The sequence below is a fragment of the Agelaius phoeniceus genome, chromosome 2 (assembly GCF_051311805.1).
Source record: "Agelaius phoeniceus isolate bAgePho1 chromosome 2, bAgePho1.hap1, whole genome shotgun sequence".
Classification (NCBI taxonomy): Eukaryota; Metazoa; Chordata; class Aves; order Passeriformes; family Icteridae; genus Agelaius; species Agelaius phoeniceus.
Window position 1 is genome coordinate 16223528 of NC_135266.1, and position 27492 is coordinate 16251019.

The window sequence follows — 27492 nt, forward strand, 5'->3', positions numbered from 1 at the left end:
AGCTTTCTTTCACTGGTGGGGGAGTGTGAGTAGGATGATTTGATACATTGTTTTTAACAGTGACTTCCTTGGAAATGTTCACATTAGTATTTTTTCAGGCCGTGGTTGTTAGGTTCTTGTCAGAAAGATTCAAGTCAGCTCCTGGCTGCTGGTGCAAAGGTTGGAGTGTGGATCATTGCTAATAAGCTCTACTGAGAAAAGTGAAGCTTACTGAAGCCTGATGAAAATATTTTGTTGTTTTTAGATGTACTTTGTGTGTTGATTTAGCCTGCAGACGTGAGTTTTTAAGGTCCTATATCTGAAAAGACTGGAATTTCTGGGTTATGTTGAGAGCTTTGTTTTTTGTAATATCACATCTTCACCTTCTTGGTGGGGAAGATTTGGGTGCTGAGCAATTACTGTAACTATAAGACCATATCTATGACCAGTGAAGCCAAAATTTTAATTTTTAATCCGGCCTTTGAAGGACTCTGGTTATTACATTGCTGCTTGCTACAAAACCAGTTTGTAGTTTGTAGCCTCACACTCTGTTACTGCTTTTCTGCCTTACTGGTATTAGTGGAATAAATTTTCCTGTCTAAAGTGGTTATTTTGGAAAAACACAGGAGTTGTTAGTAAAGTTTTTTTTTCCCTTTCCTTTCCAGGCCGGAACAAGAACATGAAATTAAGTGGCCGACCACACCGGCACATAGGAGTGCTGGGCACCTCCAAGCTCTACGTGATAAGAAATCAAATATTTGCCTTTACCCCTCAGGTAAGCATGTAAAGCTGACAGGAAAATCACTCCTTTCTTAATGGTGAATCATTAGTGAAGCACTTTGCTTTTCCCTGCTGTCATTGTACCTTAGGTGGAACAGGGCTGAAACAGCAGATGGGCTTTACTTTGTTGGGTTTTTAAGAGCATGGGATGATCAGCATGGTAGAACTGCTGATAAATCTCTTTTCAGTCATACAGAGTCTGGTTTCTTTGGCTTCTGGCTTAGGAGAGCACAGTGAATCAATAGTACAGAGTTGTTACTGATCTCTGCCCACACCAACATTCTAATCAATGAAAGAGTTTCTGCAGAAGTATATCACTTAATATATCTTTCTACCAATTGTTTGATGAAAAATTTAGTACCATATAAGTGTGCCAAATACTGTAACCCCTAGGAAGTGAAGGTGTGATCTTTTCATTATGTTGTTGAAGGGGTAGTAATGCTGAGAAATGGATGTTCTGGGTTTTTTTTTTCTCTTTAGTGCATTTTTTCAATGTTGCTGAAAGTTTTGCTCCTCATAGAATCAATGGTTCCTATTGATACATTTAATGAAATGCAACACACTTATTTCAATAGAATTATTTCAGCAGTTGGTACTAGATGGCCAGGGAGTCCCCTGCTCCAAGCATGTACAACTGATGCAGGATAAAGAATGCATCCACCCTTCTAAACAGATGTTTGACTAATGAAGTCTTCAAACTCCAGCTGAAGGCATTCAGTGGACTCTGTAGAAGGCTTCTGTACTGCTTCATAATGTCCAAACAAATCAGATTTACTGCAAAAAATGTAGATCCTTTCTCATTCTTCCCCATGTCAGTTGATCACAAGCAGCTGTATAAAATGTTAGTTGTTGTGTTACTGCCCTGTACCAATTTTCACTTTTGTAAATAAGGGAAAAATTCCTTAGAGATGTGATTTTTTTTTTCAAAATACCTCCTAGTTCATATCTTACTGTGTAAGTAGGAGCCAATATTCCTGCTAAAATCTTGTCATGTATCAAATAAGGACATACTTACTAGGATATTCCGAAATGGCATTTATATTTACATTAGCAACACAGTAACAATTCCTGTTTATTCAAAGTTTTACTCAAATCTCCATAACATTTTCCATTGTACTTTGAAGCCAGACACTTCCCCTGACTTTTTTTTTGAGGTGGATGGAGTTAATGTTTAATGTCACCTTCCTAAGATTAGCAATTAAATCATCTTGTTGATCTTGACTAGTGTCCACAAAATTTGTGATTTTGTCATTTGTATTTCATTCTCTTTTCTAGTGAAAACATTGATTAGGTGTGGGGCAAAGGCTGACTTCATTCAGATACAGTAATTCTGAAAAAACAGTTAATAACTACCTTCTGAGAACAATTTTAAAAGTAGTTCTGCTTCCTAGGAATTTTTGTCAGCTCACTAGTGTGAGCTGAATTTTGCAGAAGCTGTCAGGTGTCAGCCACTTTCTTATACTTACCATCTGGTTGCTCCAAAGAAGGAAACTGGACTAATCTGTTGAGATTGGTTTTTGACCATCTTACTTTATCATTTTGTAATTATCTTGTCTGTCTCAAATTTGCTTTGTTTTCCTTTGCTTCCACACACTGGAATTGGACTGACTTTTTAAATAGCTCTTCCTTTTTAAAGATGGGCAGTGTGTTTCCTTGTCTCTGGATTTCTGGGACTTTTTCTTCCTGAATTACCAAAGCTAACTGTGGGTGGCTCAAGGATTGTTTGGGCTAGTTCCTAATTCCTTCTGTGAAAAAATTTCTCAGGACTTTGTCAGTTTGAACTTCCATGTTCTTTATGCACTTACCCCTCCCCAAGGCTTATGGGTTTGCTTAACTTTTGTTGTGGCTGCTCTGACATACTCTCCATTATTTGTCCAGCTTCTTTGGTTCCAGCTCCTGAAGTAGCCACAGTAGTCTCTTACTGTGGTTCTTGGCTTCCTGCTGCAGTGGGAGCAGCACTTTGCCATTGCACATTTCATGTGCCTTTTTTCCTCAGGAATTGTCAGCTTTTCTGTGTTCTGCCTGACTTCTGGATGGTTCCCAAGAGATAGACAGTTACTGGAGACATACAGCTCCCAGTCCCCTGTGTGCACTTCAGCCTGTTTATTGTTTTTGTTACTATTGTTAGCTTTTTTCCACATTTAGAGTACTTCCATCTTCTAGATCATAGGTCACTGTAATTGGTCATTGGGAAGATTCTGCTTCATGGCTGTGGTTGCCCAGGTTTTGTTTGTACAGCTTACTTTGATGGTCAGTCTACAGGTGTAAGAAAATGGACTCTTGCACAAGCATGGATTTCTTTGTCACGGTCTGAGGCCTTGTTAGGTTAATTCAGGTAATTTGTGTTGTGGTCAGGAGTAGCTCATATGGCTTTTGTGAATGATTTAAGGGAAGAAAAAAAAAAAGAAAGCACTAACAACTACCCCTATGTTGTCTTTTTCTCTTCTCTAGTTTACTGACCAGCATCACTTCTATCTGGCTCTAGACAATCAGATGATTGTGGAGATGCTCAAGACAGAGCTGGCTTACCTCACTTCTTGCTGGAGGATGACAGGGAGACCAACCTTGACATTTCCCATCACCCACACAATGCTTGGTAAACTTAATTTTCAGTTTCAAGCAGATTACTGCAGGAGGATAGGATGGATGTTGGTTTGAGAGGAGACAGGTAGCAGGATTTTTAACATCAGAAGTACAGTTTAATTTTCTCATGTTTATGCTGAATTTGGATTACATGGTGATATTTAATTTTGGTTTTCCACTTCTCTTCATATGCTTCAATCACCAACCATCTCCATGCTATTTCTGTCTAAAGAAATTTCATAGAAATCCCTTTGGAACTTGTCTTGAGTGGGTTGGTGTTTGTCTTTAGAACTTATCCAGGGGTTGTGTTTTGTTTGCTTGCTTGTCTGGGATTTTTGAATAAGCTAGTATTGATAGCAGTTGTGGGTTCTGCTTAAAATTTGCCTGATTTACATTGTAGACAGCACCCAGTAATACACTGTATTTGGATGAGATAATTTAAGAATGTGTTGATGAGCTTCTTGCATTATTCTTTCTTAGTTGATGATGGTACTGACATTCATCCAGCAGTTCTTGCCACAATAAGAAAATTAGAAGATGGTTATTTTGGAGGTGCAAGGTAATGTCAGAATAGTCAAATTATTATCTCTGTGATTTTTAAAATTAAATCCTGTATAAGTCTCAGTTTTGTACTTGTGATAGTGCACAGACTTTGTACTAGAATACTGCAGAGAAAGAAGTTTCAGCTTTAATTATTATGTGGCAATCAAATGGTAGCTGGGCCTCAGGTGCAATGGAAAAGATCTGTCTCCCAAAAAGTGTACCATCTCTGACTGCCATTAATGGTTAAAGAAAACAGACATCAAATCTTTGGCAATATGGAGTCTTGAAATATGAAATCTTTGAAATATGAATCTGGCTGGCCTTCTGTTATTAGAAAGTAAATTACTTTCACAGTTACTGGACATGTTTTAAACATTGATTGCATGTAGTACTTGTAAGCTGGAGTGTTCCATTCATCTGTGTGTAAAATATGATGCCACAGTATCTCCCTATTCTGTTTCTGCTTTCCCTCTCAATCAGTATCTTCCTTTGACAATCAAATCTTGTCATGGTTTAACTCCAGTCAACAACTCAGCCCCACATGGCCACTCACCCTCACTCCCCTTAGTGGGACTGGGGAGAGAATTGAAAGAATACAAGTGGGAAAACTTGTGAGCTGTGATAAAGAGAGTTTAGTAAGTAGAGCAAAAACCACATATGCAGCAAAGCAAAGTGGGAAATTCATTCACCACTTTCCATGGGCAGTTGTTCAACCATCTTCAGGAAAGTTTTACTCCATCAAATGTAACTGTGGCTTGGGAAGACAAACTTCTGTATCCCTGAGCATCCTCCTTCATCATTTTTCCCCCAGCTTATTAAGAGGTCAGCTGTCTGGCTGTGTCCCCTCCCAGCATGTTGTGCATCCCCCAGGCTGTGCTGGTGGGGTGAGAAGCAGGAAAGGCTGGGATGCTGTGTAAGCCCTGCTCAGCAGTAACTAATACATCCCTGTGTTATCAGCACAAATCCAAAGCATAGCCCCATCATTCAGTCTTATCCCTAAAACCAGCACAGATGGTTTAGCAGCCTCCAGTCCGTGAAAAGACACATTCATGGGGCCTTCTCAGCCCCAGTTTCTTATGCATTATCCTTGGAGCTCAGGTCCTTGGAGTTCAGGGTCTCTCTTCATATGAACATACAGCACCCTGCATAATTAGTCTTTGAGTTAGGCCTATTACCATAGCACAGTTAAAATCAATTAGTACCTAGAGCAGTAAGTACCCAGCTGGATGTGCAACTGTTGTTTTCCTTTTTTATTTTTCAGTGTCAGTTTCTGTGGCTTTACAGTTGCCAAAGGTGGATTGAACAGTAGGTTTCATAAATTTTGGAAGAGCTGTTGAAAGCTAGGTGAGCATTAATCAGTATCAGAATGGTGGATGTTAATGCTCTTTGGCATGTGTCCCCTTTTGCAGGGTGAAGATAGGCAAGCTATCAGAATTTCTTACCACCTCTTTCCATACATATCTGAGCTTTCTGGATCCAGATTGTGACCTAAAACTGTTTGATGACCGTAATGACAACTGTAATAGTCCTGACAGTGAATATGGAGACTACTCAGCAGATTTCTGTGAAAAAGGTAGTAGTGTTTTTTCACTTGGTATTTTTTTCTCTGTCAAGTTCTATCAGCAGAGCCTGGCTTTGCCTACAGTGCAGAGTCTGCACTGTGCACAGCTGATGGTCATTTGGTTTTCTTGTGCATCCACCTGAGGACAGGAGAATGAGTTCATGTGTGCTCTTCCTGCATTTGTAGTGTGGCATTATTGACTGGCACCTGCTGCAGCAAAGCTGAGTCTGGAGAGTCAGCCGGTGGGGAGGTGTGGAAGAGGCTAGAGGGAAAAGGACTGTGAAGAGTCATGTACAAGAGCTTGTGTGGAAGAGATTATAGAATCTTAGAATCATACAAGTTGGAAGAGACTTTTACAGTCATCAAGTCCAGCTGTGTTCTCTGATCTACCAGCAAAATAAAAACCCCTTTTGATTCCTTTCACAGGCAAAACTAGCTTCTAAATGTGTTTTCAGTGTCAAAAATGTTTTTTTTCCTTTTGTTTCCAATTTTTTTGGCTTAAAAAATCTCTTCCTTACACTATTTTTGCATATTTGAACGCCCTTATAAATAAGCAATAATATAGTGGTGTGTTTGAATAAGAAAGTGATGATGGTAAATAGTGATTTTTACCTTTAAGAAACCTTTATTTTTTTATGAATGTTACACTAGATAGCCAGGATGAGCTGGATCAGTATATAAATGATGTCCTGCAGAGCACAGCCCTGAAGTCATACCTGCCTCCAACTTCAAAGACAACAACTGAACCTCCTGTGTTTAGTGCAAATCATTCCACAGAAGAGATACTGTCAATAATGGCCAAGACAAAGGGCTTGGAAGTTCCAGGTATTTCTCCCTATTGTTTATTTAGTGATAATAATTTAAAAACCTGGTTTGGCTGCTACAAGGGGTAAGTTCAAGTATTTAAAAATTATACCTTTTGACATACTTGTGCCACTAGTTCTTTCCTTATAGAAAAGAAATAAGAAATTCCTTAACAAGTAAGAATGACTAAAGTTGTTGCTGTCGTGTTCCCCCAGTATCCCGTGCCATGGTGTTTACACAGAAAACCTGCAATGAAATGTAACATTTAATCAAAATTAATGTTATAAAAACTGCTACAGCTTCTTAGTTGGATAGAATTTTAGGACCCAAATCAGTTAATTAATTGTTTTGTCTTTGCTTATAAAGGCAGACAAAATGTACTTTTTAATTTTAATAAAGTTGCTGTGAAATGAAATGTTTCAATACAAGAAAAACATAAATACTCACATGTACTTTCTAAATTTGTAAGAACAAATGGAGTAGAGAGGGAGCACAGTCTTTCTAACTATTCTACATTACTGATAGCCTGATTGGAGGATATACACCAAAAGAAGACTTCGGCTGAATTTGTAAATGCATTGTTTTATATGCAGATATGTAGTATTCAATGCCCTGGTCAATGGAAGACTTCCCTTAACTTCAGTGTAAATTAATAATTTCCAAGCTTTTCTGTTAGGTTTTTCTGTCATCTTTCATGTGCCACATCATCTGATCCTCCATTGAATTTAGCATATGAAGGTAACAGAGCATTATCCTGCATTTAGCATTACAATTTTAATTAAGAAGTCTTAGGCCATTTTCTCCACTCATCTCCTGTTGAAATGTTTAGAGCACTTGGCAGGGTCAGGTCATTTTGCTGCAGGATTTTGGAGTCACAGGCCAAATAAGAGGTATCAGTTGAGTATGTAGCTCCTGAGCCTTTGACATGCTGAAATCAGAAGCTCTCAGAGCAAACCTGCAAGGAGACAAAGTTCAGAACATGAGCTTGTCTCAGTTCCATGCACAGCATCTCAGAAGCACTGCCTCTGTATTTTGACTCTTGGAGGTATTTTTATTGTTTTTACCTAGTCAAGCTGCCTTATGTAGGTGTTTTTGATTTTCATGTAACTGAAACAGTCATTTTTTTCTTTGCTTTCCAGCTGTGTCTATGTCTCTTCCCACTAAAGTTCTGAACACACACCGAAAGTCTCTGAATCTTGTTGATAATCCTCATTTCTTTGGGACAAAGGTAAAGTGTGGGAATTTTTATGCTGTTTGTGGGTTTAGGATGCAATGCTGTAGCCTTTCCTCGTATTTTCCTTCCAAACCCTATGCCAGGTCTCATTTTTCTTCAGAGACAAGCCATTCTGTCCAAGGCACTCCCTTGTTTTGGAAATTATTTTTTTGGCTGGATGAAGGTTTTTTAGTCAAATAGACACTATCAAGTGGAAAGTTTTTAATTGAATGTGCAAAACAGAAAAGAACATAATGATTGCTTTATTTTTAAAAGCCAAAAGTTAAGTCATTGTCTTTAGTTCTAGCTGAACACAAGGGGAAGGACAGGATGTTCACAGGCTTTAGAGATGTTTTCCAAGAAATGCTGCTTATAGTAACATCTGGGCAAGAGGGAATATGTGAATGTCCTTAGGGCACCAGCCAAATCCCACCTCAAGGCACGAAGATGGGGTTGTGCTGGGCACTTGTTTTGTCTTGGTAAATGTGGCCAGATGCTGAGAATGGCTAAAAGAGGTTGTATCCACCCTCCTGAGGGATTCTGCTCTGCACAAGGCTCTTTTGTGGAAATGGTATTTTAGGATTATATAAACTGCTGAACAGCTTGTTAAACAAAACTTCTTTTCATCCAAGAATTCACCATAAGATTACATCCATCATCTGATTAATTATCATTTTACTTTCATAACCTTTTAAAATTTATAATGGCAATATTTGCATTCATAAAGAACCACTTATATACAGGTTAGAGATGGAACTCAAAAAGCTCTAAATTATTTCTACAGAAAAAGAATACTATCTTTCTACTTTTCTCTTTACAAGTAACATAAGATGACAGGAAAAGTATGCAGATAAAAATATGCAGTATCCAGATTTCTTTGTTTTGTCAAAAAAGAAAAATAGATATAAGGTTCCATTCTGGGGGTTGTGTTTCTTGGGGTTAGTCTCCTTTCTGTGCCTGCAGTACCCTGGCAAGAACTAAGTGATGTGTCTGTATTTCAAGTGCAGAGCTTTGTTGCAAGACTGTTGTGATTTTTTTAATGACATTTTAATTGAAGTTACAGGAAGTTACAGATCTGCTACTTTTTTCAAGGTCATGTCTTGTGATTTTTCATCCATCTTTGTTATCAGGACCATGAAAATGTTTTGCACTTACCTAAAGATGCTCATGGTGATTTGGATTGCAGGAAGCTTGTTGATCAGCTGAAGGAATGTCCAACACTCCATGATCAAGCAGATATCTTGTACATCTTGCATATACTCAAGTAAGTTGCCTGAGTGTGAACTTCAGCATCTTTAAGTTTGGTCACAGCTATCTGATTATTTTTGTGCAAAAGGTCTCCACTGTTCAGGTTGTGTTTTGAGGGGACAGTGGAAATATTTTGTACTTTAACAAGCATATTTTCAGTTAGTGTGATTACAGAAATTATTTGGATACAAAAGAAGACTTGTGCAAATTCTAGAGTTGATTGGCTCACAGTTACAAGTACATAAAGTCTCCAGGGCTTACAAATTAGATGCACAAATGCTTTCCATGTATGAGAACACACTCTGCTATATTTGTGGCACTCCATTTGAAGTTCACAAAGATTTGGTGTGATTTTCATACACAAGAATGAAAGTGGAGGGAAAATTCATCTTGTCATTTTCTAACTAAAGGCAAAATGCAATTTTAATGAGTGTTCACAATTTTTCCCTTTTTCATCTGAAATCGCTTTTGATATTTAAGTATACAACTGGCTAAAATTTGGTACTTTTAAAACATTCTTGGAAGCAGTCTGGACCCACCTGCTGGAGGTTTAGTAAACACCTGCTATTTAATGTGTTTGATGGGAACAAAGTGCAAGTAGAAGCAACAGAATAATCTTCTGAAGTATATTTATTGAGCTTTTTTTTTTCCTGTGCAGAAGAATACTGCTGGAAACCTGTCAGGTAGTTAGCTTTTGGTGCAAAGACAAGTATGTGTTAATCACAGATGGTCTTCCCTACTGCTACAAAGACTGCATTTTTATTTATTTTAGTCTGTCTCCTGTGTGGACATCTTTGATCTTCTTGATTTCCCAAGCAAAATGTTTAGCATCCTCCCTTAAAGAGTAAAGGGATGTTAAAAATATGTTTAGTTGCTTAACTGCATGTAACACCAGTAATTTGATCAAGGAGACTCTGTTGAGCAGGCAGATGGACCTCTGGTGGACTCTGTCAGCAGGAGTTGAAAAGTCATTCTGTAACAGTTCAGCATTACCAAAGAAAATCCATAATGCAGTGAATTTCAAAAGCAAACTTCAAAAGTGAATTTCAAAGGAGAAGAAGAGAAATCTCCTTTGCTTTTTTCAGTTAATGGCATAAGCAACACAGAAGTTTGGTTACTAGCTAAGAAAGAGGAATGGCTAAAAAATCCCCCTGAAGGATCTGGAAAATGGGTGTAGTCTTCAGCAGCACTGAAGATATTGTTGAATTCTCCTCTGACAAAGCACTACCTGGAGTGTTCCTGCAGCAAACTGTCCGTGTGAATGCTCAGTTTAAAGTCTAGTAGGAAATCCTTCAGGTAGCTCCTTTTCAAGGTGCTGGCTCACAGCTGAGTGAGTGCTCAAGTCAGTGTGAAAGTTCCTGGTATCAAGAGGATTTTGTCCACATGGAGTCAGTCTGTGGTGAAGGCACAGGTGTCCCATTTGGTATTTAATTCTGTCACCAACGTGAGCAAAGCAGTCGAAATCCAGCCATGTGGTAAAGTTCAGCGTTGTGCCTGATGACAATTACCTCCTGTTTGTTTTGTGGCAGAGGTGCTGACTGGGACACAGAGCTGGATGGACAGTATGGTGTCACTGTTCACTGCCTCCTCAATGAGCTCTACAGAAAGGCAGGCCTCAATCAGGAATGGGGCTTAATCCGCTACATTTCTGGCATACTCAAAAAGAGAGTTGAAGTCCTGGCTGAGGTATGAAATACAAATAATCCTGGTTCAGCTTCCTGCCTGGGAACAGAGACTAAACTACCAGTTTGCTGTTGGGGTTTGTGCTTGTCCTTCTGGTTTTACTTTGCAGCATACATAGTGCAGCATTTTAAATTAAATATTGGTTGTTTTTCTGATCTAGAATCTTACTACATCTTTATCTTTCATCTGTACTGCAAACTGTGCTAATGTTGGCATGGACTGAGAATGTCACACTGTAAATAGTTGTGAAGGCTTCATTTCATCTCTGTTAATTGGAGAAGCTTAATTGTGTGCTTTGAATGCTGCAGTTGTCACTGGTAATTGTCTATTGCTGTTGTGATGGTATGAACACTTTCGAAACACTACTATGTCAGGGTGCTAGTGATGACACAAAAACATGTTCTCCCCATTTCCATCCCCTTGGGTCAACAGTCTGCCTTGTGAGTGGATGTTTGGAACCATTTAAATACCCATGACTATTAAGTGGTAACAAGAAAAATCCACTATTAAGAGTACAGACATGATTTTGATCATTACAAAAAGGTTTCCTCTCAAGTATTCTAAAAGCACTTGTTTAATTTTCTAGTAATCCCTTGCATGTTTCTGAGGAGCTTTTTCTGGAACTCCTGGCCATTTTCAAGGGTCTGTGTTACATCTAGGATGCCTTGTTTTAGTGACAGTCCTGTGTGTGGGGAGCAGTTTGTGATAATCACTGTGCATGGTACTTCATTAAGCACAGAACTTTTTGCCTTCTCAAGACACAATGGACGAGCAGTACAGACATGCTCACAAAAAGCCATGTATGTTAACTTGAAAAGGACAAAGAACTGGGGAGGAGGAATAGAGATTATCTGTTTTCTTCCATGTTAAGGGAGTGAAAATAGACTCTTCAAAATCAGAGGAACACTGCTCTGTGATGTTTTTTGATTCAGGATACTAAAACAGGTAAACTGAACATCCACTTTTAAAGGAGGTCAATATGAAAGAGTAAACACTGTGGTACTGGGGAAAGTACCTATTTCAGAATATATCAGGAATGTGATGCAGTATGCTGGGTGTTTGTTTTAGGAGATATGTTAGTTCACAGGATTTTTTTAATTATTGCTGCCAAACTTTTCATTGATTAAAAATTGTATTTTCTTAAATAAAGAACAAAACTTTATCATATGATAAAGGATGAAATCCTTTATTGATCTGCCAGCCCCACTAGAGTTCCTAATCTTATCATTATGCTGCTGATTTCACTGAGCAGGGTAACAGGCTACTTTCAAACTCTCATAACCCTGTTGACCTCAGGAGATTTTTGGCAACTATTTAACAGCATTCTGCTGGATTTGCGTGTCTGGTAATTAATAGAAATGCATTTAAATATTGATAAAGAAATTGAATTGGTTTGATTTGGTGAATTAAAAGCCATATCACTTCCACATGACACAGAGAAAGGTCTCTTGCTTTTTGTCCCCTTATGACAGGCATGCACAGACCTTCTGTCACACCACAAGCAACTTACAGTGGGCCTGCCACCAGAACCGCGTGAGAAAATCATTACCACGTAAGTTGGAGCTCTGCCTTGGGCTCAGGCTGCCCTTCATCTTCCTGCTGATACCTTTCTGCTGCTATAATCTTCTTTTAAACCTTACTCCTTGCCCTCAAAGGGATTTGCAGCCACCCAAGTAGAATTGCAGGCACCTTTGTTCTGGGTGATTTGATGCCAGTGAAGAATTTAACAGCTGGTTGTGCTAAGTCACTGCTGCCTGTGGTTTGACTTTTGCAGCCCTCTGCCCCCTGAGGAGCTCACGGATCTCATTTATGAAGCCAGTGGCCAAGACATCAGCATTGCAGTCCTGACACAGGTATGCAGCCTGTGCCAAAAGGCTTCTTGGACTGTGCCCAGTGCTGTGCCAGTGTTTGCTCTGAGGCAGGGAAAGCCATGAGGACCCACTCTGACAGGTGCCTTTCTGGATGTGTGCTTACAGGAGATAATTATGTACCTGGCCATGTACGTCCGCTCCCAGCCCAGCCTTTTTGTGGAGATGCTCCGGCTCCGCATTGGTCTGATAATCCAGGTGATGGCCACTGAGCTGGCACGGAGTCTCAAATGCTCAGGTAGGAAGCAGCTTCATTGTAAGGGTACTTACAGTATCATTTTTGCTTCACCCTTCATGGTTGATCTTTTCATTGATATGTATTAATTACTTCTATTAACCTCTTAGTTCATATGTGCAGTTACAAACCTTGAAAATCCCTTTTTTTTTAATTTAATAGAAGATTTCTCTCCCCCCAGCACCCAGTTATTCAAAGAATATCAGAGGATATTCTTTATGGAATACTCTGTCTCTGGAATTTAGGTGCACCTGTCACCTGCTGTTGGGAGATGGCTGTCATACCTTTCCAAGTGATCTTGTTCTGTAAGGGAGCAACTGCTTTCTCATCATGAGCTTCAGTGAAATTTTGTACAAGATAGGACATAATAAAGATTAATGCAAATAATTTTATTTCTGTGGAGTGTTTGTTGTTTAGTCCTGAAATATATTTTCTATGAAATGTGCCTACATATTAATTTTATTAGAGGAAGGGCTAGCAAAAGAGTTAAATGTGATTGGACTTCATTCACAGTTTCCTTAGCTGGCTTTATAGCTTGTTGTCTTCCCAGTGACATTTATCATTCTGTTTCCCTTTATTTTGTTTAACTAGGTGAAGAAGCTTCAGAGAGCTTGATGAATCTAAGCCCCTTTGATATGAAAAGTCTCCTACATCATATTCTCAGTGGGAAAGAGTTTGGAGTGGAAAGAAGCTGTAAGTTGTTCATTTTTATATGTTAAGTTAGATTGCCTTACAAGTGGGGATCTATGTAAAATAAAGGTATAGGTAATGTATTAATCATGAGTAACCAGTACACGTGTATGTCTGCTGTGAAATAAACAAAACACATATGGTGGAAGCTATCCTGCCCTGAAATAAGGTTGTATCAAGTTTTCAGTAATAGGAAGGCAAACTTTTAAAATGAAGACATTTTATGGAACCAGAACAAAAGCCATTAAAAAGTCATATCTAACCTGCCTTCAAGAATCATGTTTTTGATGCCCACATATTCCTGACTGGCCCACCAGCTGTCTCCGGGGCTCTTCTGTAGACCCTCAGAGACTCGTTGCAATCTTGACTAAATTTACAATTGCTCGCTGTCTTGGAAAATCAATTTCTGGATATCCAAGAATGGATTGAGGCCTCTTGCTTGATACAATCAGATTTGAACTCTTGATGTGTTTCTGTGAAAGGATGTTGTCACCAAGAGCATTGCACATTTCTAAAATGATTTGTGTTTACTTCTTAGATAGAATCGAATCTATTTTTCTACCCCTAGAATGTTAAAAATGTCCATTTGCTTCTTCAGTGCGACCTGTAGATTCTTCTTCATCCAGCCCTGCAATTTCTATTCATGAGATGGGGCATTCTGGAGCAACCAAAACAGAAAGAAGTGGTATTACTAAATTGAAGAGTGAGATGAAGCAGGTGAGGGTTTTCTGTCAATGCTCATCAGAAAATAGAGCTGGTCTGGAACTGTGGTATGCCAGGTTTTATTCCTGCTAAATAACAGAAATTTCCAGAATTGCTTTGATTTTAAAACTGATCAGTAAATAGAAGGCAGTTAAGGGATGTTTCCTCCAAAAATGTTCTTCCTCTTTTGTTCTTATTTCACATGCTGAATGTAGAAGAACTTGAACAAACTGTAATGCATTCATGGCGTCCACTGTAAAAACAGCTCTTCTATCATGTTTAGCTAAGGGAAAGTCAGATGAACAAAGAGAAGCTTTTATGCAGTGTTTGTTCTTGTTCTTGGCCCAAGTGGCAAAACTGGACCACATGCCTTTTGGAAAAGATCCATGTGGAAAAGGAATCTTGTTTTGTTTTCTTCAGGTTCTGTTTCTTGAGGAATGGAGGATGATTACTGCTAGAATTTATACATACATATTCAAGTCCAATAGTTTAAATTATACTTCAACTGAGTATATGGAGAGATCACAAAAAACACAACTAAAATACTCTGAATGAATGTGACTGATGGTTTTGAGTGATTTGATTTCTCTATTTTGCGTCTCTATCAGATATAATTTTCTTTTGCTTAAAATAAATAGGAAGGTAGTGGTCAAATAAAATACATTTGTAAGAATGGTTTTATTTTTCCTCATGGGTTATTCAAACTAGGGGGAGAAGGCACCAAGAGACCTTATTGCAGCCTTGAAATATATAAAGGAGGCTTAAAGGAAAGATGAAGAGATGCTTTTTGCCAAGGCCTGCAGTGACAGGATAAGGGGCAACAGTTTGAAACGGAAGGGGTGGTTTTAGATCAGATGCAAGGACACTTTTTTAATGAAGGGAGAGAGGCAGTGGAACAGATTACCCAATGAAGTTGTGGTTGCCCTGTCCCTGGAAATGTATAAGGTCAGATTGGATGGGGCTTTGAGCAGCCTCCTCTAAGGAAATATTTGATGTTTTCCTTTGATTGATGAAACAGATTGAATAAACCTTCAGAAAGGAGTGGCATTTTTACATGGTCTTAACATGAAGCATTTGCTGGTGGCAGTAAATGATCAGTTAATGATTCTTCATGGGGCATGGTCAGGCAGGGAAGCAGAGACCCCGGACCTGGTTGCTGTGTTTGAGCTGTGCTGCACTGGCCCCGAGGTGGCCTTGGAGGTCAGTCTGAGCAGGGCTCCCAGTCAAAGGGAGGTGGCTGGAATCGGGGCCTTTCCAGGAAGGAGGAGGGACAAGGCACTAGATGGCAGCATTATTTTGTTTGAAATACAGAGGTGGGCCTGAGCTGGAATACTTGGACCTCTCTTGACATTAGGAACATAGTTCCTTTGTTGCTTTCACATTCCACGGAAACTTGGTATTTTGCACAGAGGAGGAGTCGGCTGGGTTTATTTTTGTACCCCCCTCGCTTTGCCCTTCCTGCTGCTTCCTGCCACATCTCACTGCATTCTCTGAATAATTGACTAGCAGCTCATGTAGTGACACTTTGGCAGGGGGTGGGGTGGTGCAGAATACACTTTGTTGTTGCAAGGAATATTTCAAGTACTTGTACTAACATCTCTGGAGTGTTGAGCAAATGCAGCTCCCTCTTTTGTGGCTGCTCTTTCTTCAGTCAGAACCATTAACACTGAATGTGAAAGCATGGCTTGGGGTGGGCAATTAGAGGAAAGTGCTTAAAGTCTGAGGTGCTGCATCCACATTTCAGCAAAAAATTTGCCTTGCAGCTTTTTGTTTACTGCTGCCCATCCAGTTGGCAGCCTGCTATTTCTCCAGCAAGATGACCTCATGCAAAGAGAAGCTGGTGGCATTGCAACAAATGGGGCATGGAAGTAGGGAGCTCAGTTTTTACCTCAGCCCCAAGCCACAGGGAGCTTTTGCTTGCGTCTTAAACTGGTGGTTTGTGCTGAGTACCTGAGGTTGTTCTGTATTTCTTGTCTTTGCACCTGTGTGTTACCTGACCTTGTCTGTGTTCTGTTCTCCTGCCTGTCTGACGTTGGTGTCTGGTTTTGTTTTGTAGTTCTTTCATGAGGGGCACTCCATGTCCAGCAGCATGTTTGCTTCCACGGTAAAACACCACCTGTAGCTCTGCACCTGCTCTTCACCCTGTGTGTTTGTGTGTAAGGGTCTTGGTTCTAGACACCTCTTCTGTCTTCTCCTGCCTAAAACCTTGTTTTCAAACCCTACCTCTTTGTCTTGTCTCCATTGGGAACCAATTCTTATTAGTAATGTCCTAATAGAAGTTGAGTCTCACATTTAGATCCACTTAGCTCTTCTGAAGCTTAAGCAGTTGTAGCAGATAAAGTACTATAGCAGATTTAGGTACTTGATAGTGGATTGTTACAGGTGTCTTCAGCATGTAAAAGTAATGCAGTGTTGATTTATGCTGACAGCCTCTGGACAGTGGGGAGCCCAGAATAGCTTCCAGTTGATGAGATAGGGGTTGCATGGGTATCTCTTCAAGAAGTCATCTTCTTTCCAGGCAGAGAACTGTAGCTCTTCTTAAGCTCTCACTGGCTGCATCTTCAGACTTACTGTCAGTGGCACACCTCCCAAATGCCCTAAAAACACAGCTACAGGAAGTTCTGTCTGTCATGGTCAGTTGGCAGGGCAAAGGAACAGCAAACATTGGAACATCAAAGGAACACCACGTCTGCCTCATGGACACTAGTAGCAATGGAAATGAACTGTTTGCTGATGGGGACTTTTTTGCAGAACTTTGCTATGTAGAGTCTACGAGCCTGCACTTTCCAAACATGCAGTTTGCAGTCATTTTCCTCCTTCCCCATTACGTTGCTCAGGTAGCTTCTTATTTGGAGATAAGGGAATTTAAGATGGCACTTTCAGTGAAGTCCTTTCTGGGCTGAAAGTAACAGATGTCAGAAAGGAAGGAGAACACAGAAGAGTACAGTCTCTGTGAATGCAAGGAACGGGCAGACTGTGTGTGTGAAAATCACAACAGCAATTTGGTGGTATTGCCCCAAGTTTGAAAATTATCTGCTGCCTAACTTAGTGTTCAGACCTGGTAGAGTAAAATAATAGAGCAACAAAGGTAATAAAGGAAACAAGACTAATACTTACAGAGAGGCAGGCATGATGATTTTGTGGCTTCATTAAGTCAATTTTTAATCTACTTACTTTAATGGAGCTTTTGCATGAGGGCCTCTCTTGCTGGACTTATGAACCCTTTGATACTTTTACAGCACTGAGCCCCATGTCCAAGTGAATGGGACCTACCTGCAGATCCCCCCACCTTGCACACCAGTGACACTGCCCTGGAGGCAACTTGGGCTTGTGAAAATAGTCAGATGTTGCATTAAACCAAGCAGTGAAGCTGACTGGGTTATGCCACATTGAAGTGCTTGCCTGTTTTGTTGAGAAATGATGGAAGTACTTGAGAAATGAAGCTTGTTGCAAAGGGGAGAGATGGGGGTGAAGGATGAGTCCCACCCCATCATCCTGTATGACACCAAGGCCTGTATTTTTCCCTGGTTTCAAGGTAGCATTAGAACAGAAATGTATTGGCCAGGAGTGGCATTTGGGATAGTAGAAAGCAACTAACCAAAGCTTTAATGTCCTTACAGAGGGGCAGTACTCCATCCTCTCCCACCAGTTCTTCTCCAACTGGCTCCAGTGGGGACATGAGCTGGGGTGACAGAAAAGGGCAGTGGCTGCGCAGAAGGAGGCTGGATGGTGCTATTAACAGAGTTCCTGTTGGCTTTTATGAGAAAGTGTGGAAGATCCTTCAGAAGGTAAGCTGGATGCTGTGGAGGAAGCAAGCAAGCTGTAACTCAGGAAGGTGGTGGTCCAGGGGTGGCATCTTGCCAGGAGTAGAAGTTGGTGTACAGGTGGAAACCAGAATGGCTGGTAGAGGGGTGTCTCTTGAGCATGAAAGGGTTCCATTAACACAAGCTCATGTGTTTCTTTGAAAGTGTGTTTTTCTCTGAAACCATCAATGCTGAATTTTGGCTGAATGACTCTGTTCCACTGCTGCCTGTTGTGCATGCCCTGGGCTAATGTACATTGTCAGTGCACCTAAAGGGCACTGCACTGCAATGCAGCTCTGTGCTTCAGGCCAGAAAGGCTGTAAGAAATGAAGCAGGAAACTGCTCTAACTCTTCCAGAATATACTGAGACCTCTTGCTGGATCTTCTTAGCTGTATGGCATTCTTACCCTTTTTTGTTTGGTTGGTTTTAAGTGAAAAGTAGGTCCTTGCCAGCACCTTGGATATCAGGGGTACAGAAATGTTAAAAAAAAAAAAAAAAGGCACCTCTCCAGGAAAAAGGAGAGAGGAATAACAAATTTTAACTTATTTTAAAGTGATTATGCACCTGTTTTTCTGCTTTGCTGGATACAGGCCAGTATTTGGCACCTTGCAGCACTGAGCTGTTCATGCTTGCTTAGTTGGGAAAAGAGTGCATCACCAATTTAGGCTGGTTTGTCCTTCTAAAAATCCCTTACACTGAAGCTGTTAGTGTTGATGTCAGCCAAGACAAATCATATATGACCTCTTGGCTATTTACTAATAGGATCTTCCAGCAGAGTGAGCATCACTTCTGACCTAATGTAATAGCTGGAAGTAATTGTATGTTTTTTCTGGCTGTTAAAATGAATTGTGCTTACCTTCAATATTTCATTCTTAAAATCTTTTTGATTTTAAAATCTGTCTCCTCTTCTTGGTATGTTTCTATTTTATACCTCACATACCCAGATGTGTCCCTCTTTAACCTGCCTTCTCACCATTAAGGTTCTGTCATTGTTTCCTTTATACCACTTGTTATTTCTCTCCCCCAGTGGTTGACATCCTGAGGTGTGGTGTCCTGGATCTGAAACACATAACTAAATGTTGTTCTAGTGACAATGAAAAAAGGTTCTTGCTTTTGTGGTCTGTTGTCTTGCTTTTTGTGTTATCCTTTATTTCCAAACTCCTTCCAGCAGAATGCTCCCATTGATTTGTTCCCTCCTTTGTGTGCCTTTGCTGTAGTGGCTCCTGAAGTGCTCTGCTTCATTAGCTGGGCTGGAGCACAGCATGCTCTGATGTGTCATGTCAGGCTACTTCTAATCTTTGCCAGTTACATAATAACTTCTTCAGGAAGGATAAAATAATATTTTTGAAAAGGGCTTTTTGTGTCATTTGGGGTTTTTTTGCTTTGCTTTTTTTTTTCCCCTAACTGAAAGTTGTTACATATTGGCTTAGAACAGAGAACCCTCAGACTGACTTGCAAGAACTGTAATTTCTGTTCACTCTTGAAATGTTTCAGTGCCATGGTCTGTCCATTGATGGGTATGTCCTTCCTTCTTCAACCACCAGAGAGGTACAGTAAAATGCCCATGATTTTCTAGCCACATGTCTGAATATTTGGATTGACAGTGTAAGATGCAGCTGTTACAGATCCTTGGTTTTACTTTTAAAACATCTGGACCTTCCCCCAGCACCTCTGCCAGCTTCTCTGGGTCTGTGCATGTGAATTCCTGCCAGGCAGGCCTGGGAGGAGGCTTGTGACAGGTTTTCCCTTTGCTGAGCCTGCCTTTTCACACCCTCGTTGTCCCCCTGTGCCCACTGGGAGGCTCCAGAGAGGGTGGCTGACCCAGCCCTTTGGGGGGAAGGTGAGGCAGCACAGACTTGCTGGAATAAAGAGGACATGTTGCTTGCCACTTATTTTTTTTACATGCTGCAACAGCAGGCAGTGTATTTTGGCTTCACGGTCTCAGAAGTAAATACCAGTTAAGGATGATTGTTTCTAACCAAAGCTTTAGCTCTTTAAATCCATAATATGTCCTTGCATTTTTTCCTTAGCTGGATTCTGTCTTTAGGTGCTCTGGCAAATTTTGAATTCACATCTATAAAACAAACTCTTCTGAATAGGAAGAGTGCTGCTTGTGTGCCCAAGACTGTTTTCCTGAGTGTTTCCCTCAGATTTGTCTCTGGCTTCCTTCTTTTCTGAGGAGCTGTGCTAGCAGTGGTAACAGCTGAAGAGAGGAGCTGAAATTTTCTGCCAAATTTAAATGGTGGGGTTTGTGGCTTTTTTTTCAGAAACAAGAGCTTTATTTATCCCTATTGTGTAGATAAAGAGCTTTTTATTTTTAGCCTGTCAAACCTGGACAGTATCTAATTTTGCTGTTTAAAGCAATTGAATAAAATAAGCACAAACTTCCTAAGGCAACATAACATCCACAGAGCTATGCCACTGCAAATTAAGCTGCTCTGCAAACAGAATAGTGCTATTCCTGCATGGCAAAGCTCAGGGGTTATTTAAAAATCCCCCCTCTAAGCAGGTGGTTGTTTTTAGAACTCAGTACTAAGTTTGGCTTTGCAACTCACGTGCAATGCCAGGAAGATACGTACAAGGCAGGGTGTGTGAGATCACAGCCTGAGGAGCAAAGAGTTAATGTGCCAGCTAAGCCTCAGCAGCACTGAGTGTAAGTGAGATGTGTGTGTGATGGGGTGCAGGGCTGGAGCAGGCTCTGGACGTTGTGTAACTGTTTGCAGAATCAGGTCTAGCAACACGAAAACTTTCTGTAAGTGCTAAAGCTGCACAAACACTTTGTTCGCTTCAGTCAGTCTGCCCCCATGTGCAGAGAGGAGCATATGCTTCAGTGCTTGCAGGAGGTGAGGAGATAGTCTTTTGGATTTGGCAGTTTGTCTTTCCATTTCCACTCAAATTTGCCAGATGACCCCGTGTGAAATCAAGTTTGCAGTGCACGTGGAGTCAGTGCTGAACCACGTCCCCCAGCCCGAGTACAGGCAGCTGCTGGTGGAGGCCATTCTGGTCCTGACGTTCCTGTCGGACATCGAGGTGAACAGCATCGGGGGCATCATCCACGTGGACAGAATCGTGCACATGGCCAATGACCTCTTTCTGCAAGAGCTGGTGAGCTCAAAGGGCAGTGGGAGGAAGCCTCCTCCTTTCAAAATTATCCTCTGCTCTTTTTTTAATGTGTGTGATGAACTTGATTTTGTCCTGGCTCTTTTTCCTACAAAGACAGGCCAAATCACTTAAGTATCTTCTGGAAATATATTTGGGAAAACTAATGTAAGAATCATGGGAGATTTAAAGGGAATAAATTTGTAGTGGCTAACAAGCTCTGAAGTACAAGGGTAGATTGAAGTGAAGTCCTGCTTTATCAAGGCATTACTATTACCAATGTTTAAGTAATCCCACACATTCCTCCCCAAAGGACAAAAATCCATGAAGTTATATGTTCTTCATTTACTTGCACTGATCCAACTAAGTCATGTGGGCCCCATTGTAATCCTGATTAGGGTTTTCATGAGGGGAAAGAGAATTGCTTTCAGTATTCAGCACAAATAGAAAATCATAATGTGGTGGGGTTTTTTTCCAATAAATAAGCATGCATGCCTAACTTGTTCTACTTTTGCTTGTGTCTTTACAGAAATCATTTGGAGCTACTGGTAGTATCTTGGAGAAAGATGCAGCCACAGGAATTTGCCACTTTTTTTATGATAGTGCTCCCAGCGGAGCCTATGGCACCATGACTTACCTAACAAAAGCCATAATTATTTATTTACACGATTTCCTGCCCAGCACAGGCTGTGCAATGCAGTAAGTGAAGCCTCACATGGGAGGAAAGGCTCAGAGGCTCTTCCTCCCCGGTTCCCTGTCACAAACCTCTTGGTTGCTGCCTGTGTGTGTGCCATGCACTCACTCAGCATTTGGCACTGCTGGGGATGCTCTGTGCACACCTACTGCTGGGGACAGGGAGCTGGAATTTGGCCTGGTTTTAGGAGAGTGTGTGAGAAATAACAAATAGTGAGGCTTATTCTGCCCAAAGTGCATAAATGTAATTCATATTAAATTAGCAAGAATTATACAGTTCTGCCAAGGGGGAAACAGATTACTCTGTGGAGATCAAAAGGCATAATAAAACAAGGGAGCTGCATCTCAGGCAAAGAGTCTCACAAATAAGGGAAGTGATAGAATTCATTAATTTTCCTCCTGCTGTGTGTAAATGTACATCGTTGTGAATCACTAATGCACAGTGTGAAACATCCAGGGAAATGTAAATTAGAGGAGTAAGAGTAACTTGAAATAACGTGGTGATATTTCTAATACACTTTTATCCTGATTCTCTTCTCATTTGCACCTAGTCAGTGCAGGGCTAATGCCAGCAGGGACAAATATCCTACAATATCCACTAATTTGAGAGGATAGCCTCTGTCAGGAAGCTGCATCTGTCTTTAATCTGAATAGCTTCCTTCCCTGCATCCCCAGGACTTTGGAGGCAAAATCTCAAGACTCCAGCTTCTCCAGTGTGACAGACAGTTTTATGCCTGTAATCCTTTCCTCTGAATGGAGCAAGATAAACCTCATCCACTTGAGCACCCTTTCCAAGTCTCCTGATCATTTCCCTCACAAACAGCCTCAGAGTTAAGAATGGCATAATTGTGGCTTTTCCAGTGTAGCATGAGTTTATGGAAGGCTTTGATGTTTCTCTTTGTTTTGGTTTGGTTTTTTTTCTTTTTTTTTCTTTTTATTTCCTTTGTCATTTTTTCTTTCTTCTTTTTAGTTTGAAGTCACACTGGTCTCATGTAATTAGGGGTTGGGCTGCCTGGAAGTCTCCCTGCAGACAGTTCCCAGGTTAATGCTGTCAGCTGGAAGCTCTGAGGTCCTGCAGGGAGTAGGTGCATCCTGCATGGAAATTACTCCATGGCCATTTATAAACTGAAAACAGAGTTTGGCAGCTTCTGGAGAGGGAAACTCTGCCTTACCCCAGGCACTGGCTGTGGTTTTCCTTGTGCCTGTGCTGCTGGCTTTGCCACCAGCCACATGTCAGCATCTGGCCAACAGCTTAGGAAAGTGGCAGTAGCTTCAGCATCCCATGGCCACGGACAGGCTCCCTCAGTAGCACTGCTGCCATGTGAGCTGAAAGGATCAGAGCAATTCTGTCTTGCCAGGTAGAGGTGAAAGGAGCAGATAGGCCTGTAAAAATAGATATTTTCTGAGCTATATAAGCCTGACAGCCTGCCTGCTGTCCCTCTACACAGTCACTGCTGCTATAGCAGTACCTGGGAACTGGCTCAAGAGAGTGGAGGTGTGGGAGGCCTTAGTGTGAGGTGATTTCATGTTTTTTCAGCGACCAGAGGAGTTTGGTAGTCCAGAGGACCAGGAGTGCTGTGTTAGCCACCATGGGAACCATGGGCCTGTGCAGGGGCCAGTATAAAGTGACAGTTCAGGTACAATTAGCACTTGGGTGTGGAAGTTATTTTATTGGCGTGGTGCCTGTTTTGTAAGGGTTTGCCTTTGTTATTATTTGGTGTGGGTTTTTTAACTTTTTATATGTATTGTGAGAGTTCACTTGGCTTGTTTCCCAGTGAAAGGAAGTAAAATCCTTTGTCTAGTTTAAGCAGATGTGACAGTGCAGATATAAGCACAACAAGAGCAAGGTGATGTTTTTTTATTCTACCTGGTATCATACAAAAACTAGTAGCAGTTATTTTTACTTTTCTTCTTGAATCCTAGATTGAGAGAGATGCAAGATGATTTTTTGCTCAGACTTCTTTTTTTTTTAACCTAATGTGTGAATTTGTTTTCAGAAACAAGATGGCTGATGTTGGTTTTCCATGCAGCTGCATTGAAGTCTAAAGTATAAAACGTATGGCCTAACATACCTGGACACCCCTTAACACATCTTTGTTTTTAAATGGGAGTGTCATTGGTGTCTTTACCATCAAATTCACAGTATGACCTAGGTCATGTTATATTCATGATGATCACAATAAATTACCACGTGGAATGCAGGCAATTGGAAAGTATTTATGTGGTAATTTGAAGAGTTTAGGTATCTATCTGGTGGTGAAGGGTGGTACTCAAACACAAGGCCAGTGGAAGACAAACTTCTGTTACTTGCAGGGTGAGGCACAGCTGCACAGGAGCTGGCAGAATAAGGACCTGTGTCCAGCTCAGAGCCCATACCACATGCTGGCCCCAGCCCTGCTCCCCAGGCCAGTGTCCCCCCTGCTCACACTGTTGCATTCCCCCTGCTGCCAGCAGGGACAGGGGTTTGTCAAACTAAACAGATCAAAAGTTCCATTGATCTCCCTCTGCTGCTGGTCCCACAGGTTACTGTGAAAACTGAATGGGTGGAGTACAAAGTTTGTCTGGCTTCTCTCCTGCTAATTGTAGTCTCCTTTCTCAGGGAAAGAGTCCAGCTTGTTCCTGGAAGGTGCAGGTGAGCCACACAGTCCTTGGCTGCCCTGCAAAAGGGCCGCCACTTTCTGTGGGGCAGTGAAACACCTGGCCTGCCCCATGTGGGCATGGGACACTGCAGGAGTGTGTCACCCCTCTGGCAGCAGCCAGGGCCTTGAGTGAAGCAAGAGCTTCACTGAGTCAGTGCAAGTCCAACCTTGGCCACTTTCTGGAGTGGCTGGCAGGTAGGAGCAGAGTTGCCCAGAAAGCAGGAGAGAGATGCTGCCAGTGGTGGCAGCTGTCGCTGTAGGGTGAGAACTTGGCACTCATCTGCAGGCTGATTCAGGTATTGCTTAAAGGACCACTCACATCTGGAATATCAAGTGGCTGCTGCATAGAATCACGACTGAAAAAAAGGGATTGAGGATGTGGGTTATAAAAGAAGAGCTTCTGCTCAAACAGTTTGGATTTAAGTACAAGCAGCAGGGCTTTTCCCCACTCACAGTTTCAGTCTCAAGTGGCATTTATTCCCAGCATTAGATGTTTCACAGTTACTCCCTGTGCCACCCCCCTTCTGTCAGGGGCCAGGGGGCCCTTTGTGCCACCAGCAGCTGACAGGACAGGCTTTCTGGTTTGGCTCAATGATTCAGCTGCTCTCATACCTCAGTCCTGTATCCCCAAAGGGCTCTCACTGCCTGCTGAGCGAAGCTGTGCTGCTGTGACTGTACCTTGGCATCCCCTCTCAGGAAGTGATCCCTCAAGGCCAGTCCCCTTCATGCCAGGTTCAGGAATGTGTCCTTAGTGGGGGACATCCACACTGGAGGCTGCCAGCCGTCCTTCAGAGCCCCTGTGTCTCACTGTACAGCCCAGTTTTGTCCTCTTTACTGGGGCAGGTGGCAAAGGGGGACTCCAGAGCTGCAGTGTCCAGTTCCACCTTGTCACTTCATGCCCACCGCATGGAAGCCAACAGTGGGAAGCAAGATCCCACCACACACAGAGGTGTTTGCCCATTGTAAGTGGAGCCTTTTTGTAACTCCACTGGAATAAGGTGGGACTGATCATCACAGTGCATAGATCAGAAGAACTGCATGCTAAAAATATACATTATGTATTACCAATGCCATTAAAGTTTCACTGTAAATTTTGTTTGTACTATTAAAGATTTTTCTTTCCCCTCCTCCAAGGCAGTAGAAATAAGTTTGTGTATGTTTGTTCATTCATCTGTCAAGTTACAAAATACTTCTGGAAAAGTGTTCTGTATTTAATAGTAGAAAATAAGATTAAAGAGAGACAGCAGTGCCTTAAGCTGGGGCTGCTGTTACATTCTGGGATGATAAACTTGGAAGGATGCTTTTTTTGTACTTTCAACACTTCTATTAAATGAAACCGAGCTGCTTTACTTAGCTTATCTTTAGCTATTAAAATTTAAAGAGGGAATAGGTTGGAACTTTTTCCTACCCAAAAAGCACTTTATGTGCTTTGGATTTACTGAGGTTGAATGAGGTAATACAGTTACCAAAAAGCTCCTGACCTGATGTTGCTTTCTGAGTGAAAGATGCAAGAGAATTAGGTCCAGATTTCCTGACTTCTCCCCCTTGGGAATTGACAGGGTGGTATTGGCAGCAATGGGAATATCGATTTGCAGTCAGGGAAAGGAGACAGGAATGTGAGTGCAAGAGTCTTCAATCTTGCTGCCTTCCAAAAGCTTAATTTCAGAATTTCTGTTTCCTTTTCTTGGTCAAGAATTTATGTTTAACTATGTGCAAGAATATTTAGATTTGGTAGTATCAAAAAATGTTTACTCTTGTGTTCTTACTCATTTCTCTTTTTAAGTAATCCAGTTCATCTTCAGGAAGAGTGTTCTATGGTGATTGGGGCAGGCTACAAAACACAGGCAGAGACACCCCCCTTAGGCATTGCTCAGAAAGCTAAAGCTTTATTCTGTGATCTACCATGTGTTGCATTAACATGCTGTGGATTTAGCCTTCATCAAGGTCACGAGTTAGCATGGAATCACCAAATCCCAGAATGGGTCATGCTGGAAGAGACCACAATGAATCACCTGCTCAGACAGGCCATCCCATAACACAGAGCACAGGACTACATCCACATGGTTCTGGAATACCTCCGGTGAGGGAGGCTCCACACCCTCTCTGGGCATTCTGTTCCAGTGCTCAGTCACTGCAAGGAAAGTTCTTGCTCATGTTCAGGTGGAACTTCCTGTGCATCAGTTTCTGCCCATTGCCTCTTGTCCTGCTGCTCAGCACCACTGTGAATGCCTGGCTCCATCTCAGAAATGGTTATGATTGTTTCAGAGCTCCAAATCCCAACAAATATGGAGAAAAGTAACCAGAGGCAAGAGGAAATCTAGTGCAAGTGTAAACACCTTTCAACCAAGATCCTCTAAGTTGTGCCTGTAAACTTTTAGAAGGATAAGAGATTGACCTGGAATAATTTAATTCCTCTGCATCATGCAAAGAGCAAGATTAAATGCAGAACCATCAATTTTAACCAGGTGCTTCCTCTCTGTTTTCCTCTCCTGCAATGGACACCCCACAGCCAGCTCTCTTGTGCCTGTTCCATCACCAGGGTGGCTCTGATATGTTCCTTGTGGTTATCAATGCTTTCAGCTAAGGACTGCTGGCAGACACATACCAAAGTCCCTCTCCCTACACAGCTGTAGGCATGACCTTGGCAATGTTCAGGGATTAGATTGATGGGGGGATGCCAAGAGGAGGGGATGAATTGTAAGGTGCTGGCAGTGTGTGGCAGTGACACAGTAATACTGTAAGTGTGGGTTTTCATCTATCTCCTCTATCCCATTATTAGCAGGTAAAGATCATCCAGGAAGGGCTAAATAAAGGCTTGCACTGTGACCCTGTCAAGCAGCCCCTTTATGACTAATGACAGCAAGCTGAGCTTCCAAGACAACCCACAAGAAGTTCTGCCTTTTCAAGATGTTGCCTTTTTCTCAAGTCTGTGAACAACATGAAAGGCCTCTAAAAATTCATTGAAGTCAATGTGGCCATCTTTGTTGTAGTCTATGCTGAGGACTAACTTGTCAATGGAGTCATCCTGTATATCAATGCCCAGGTGAGAAGTAAACAGTCTCCATGTCTGGCTGAATTCCTCAAGAGAAATCAAACCTAAAGGAGACAGACAAGAGGTTGCTTTTGGCAGTGTTGTCTTCCCTTCCTGTATAAACACACATGCACTCCTTCACTGCAAGAAAGTTACCTGCCTGCCATGCTGGGGTTAGTGCTTTCATTATTGAAGCACATTTTTACTTTAGGTATTGATTGAATGCTTTTGACAGTGGAATTGAGAAAGCAGTAAAGAGTAAGACTTGAGTGGAAGGGGGAAAAAGCCCCCAAAAGAGTGAAGCCAATACTGGAGCTGGGGTATGTCAGAATCTTTT

The 27492-nt window shown here is 41.5% G+C and overlaps 2 protein-coding genes across 5 annotated transcripts in view; one reads left to right on the top strand and one right to left on the bottom strand.

Annotated features, from left to right (window-relative positions):
* Positions 1-25253, top strand: part of PHKA2 (phosphorylase kinase regulatory subunit alpha 2) — a 44365-nt gene extending 19112 nt beyond the window's left edge. The window contains exons 15-32 of one of the 2 annotated variants that reach the window (XM_077172657.1): positions 645-754; positions 3211-3355; positions 3823-3901; positions 5295-5458; positions 6098-6271; positions 7390-7478; positions 8594-8727; positions 10241-10397; positions 11867-11946; positions 12169-12247; positions 12371-12500; positions 13089-13190; positions 13786-13904; positions 15946-15993; positions 17510-17677; positions 19188-19241; positions 20598-20798; positions 21322-25253. In XM_077172657.1, coding sequence (XP_077028772.1) covers positions 645-754; positions 3211-3355; positions 3823-3901; positions 5295-5458; positions 6098-6271; positions 7390-7478; positions 8594-8727; positions 10241-10397; positions 11867-11946; positions 12169-12247; positions 12371-12500; positions 13089-13190; positions 13786-13904; positions 15946-15993; positions 17510-17677; positions 19188-19241; positions 20598-20798; positions 21322-21495 — 2207 coding nt within the window. In that variant the 3' untranslated portion in view covers positions 21496-25253. The remainder of the gene's footprint in view (positions 1-644; positions 755-3210; positions 3356-3822; positions 3902-5294; positions 5459-6097; positions 6272-7389; positions 7479-8593; positions 8728-10240; positions 10398-11866; positions 11947-12168; positions 12248-12370; positions 12501-13088; positions 13191-13785; positions 13905-15945; positions 15994-17509; positions 17678-19187; positions 19242-20597; positions 20799-21321) is intronic. The other variant, XM_054627712.2, reaches the window with a different exon arrangement.
* PPEF1 (protein phosphatase with EF-hand domain 1) overlaps positions 22398-27492 on the bottom strand; it is a 38330-nt gene continuing 33235 nt past the window's right edge. For all 3 annotated transcript variants that reach the window (XM_077172664.1, XM_077172669.1, XM_077172676.1), the window contains one exon: positions 22398-27220. In XM_077172664.1, coding sequence (XP_077028779.1) covers positions 27027-27220 — 194 coding nt within the window. In that variant the 3' untranslated portion in view covers positions 22398-27026. The remainder of the gene's footprint in view (positions 27221-27492) is intronic.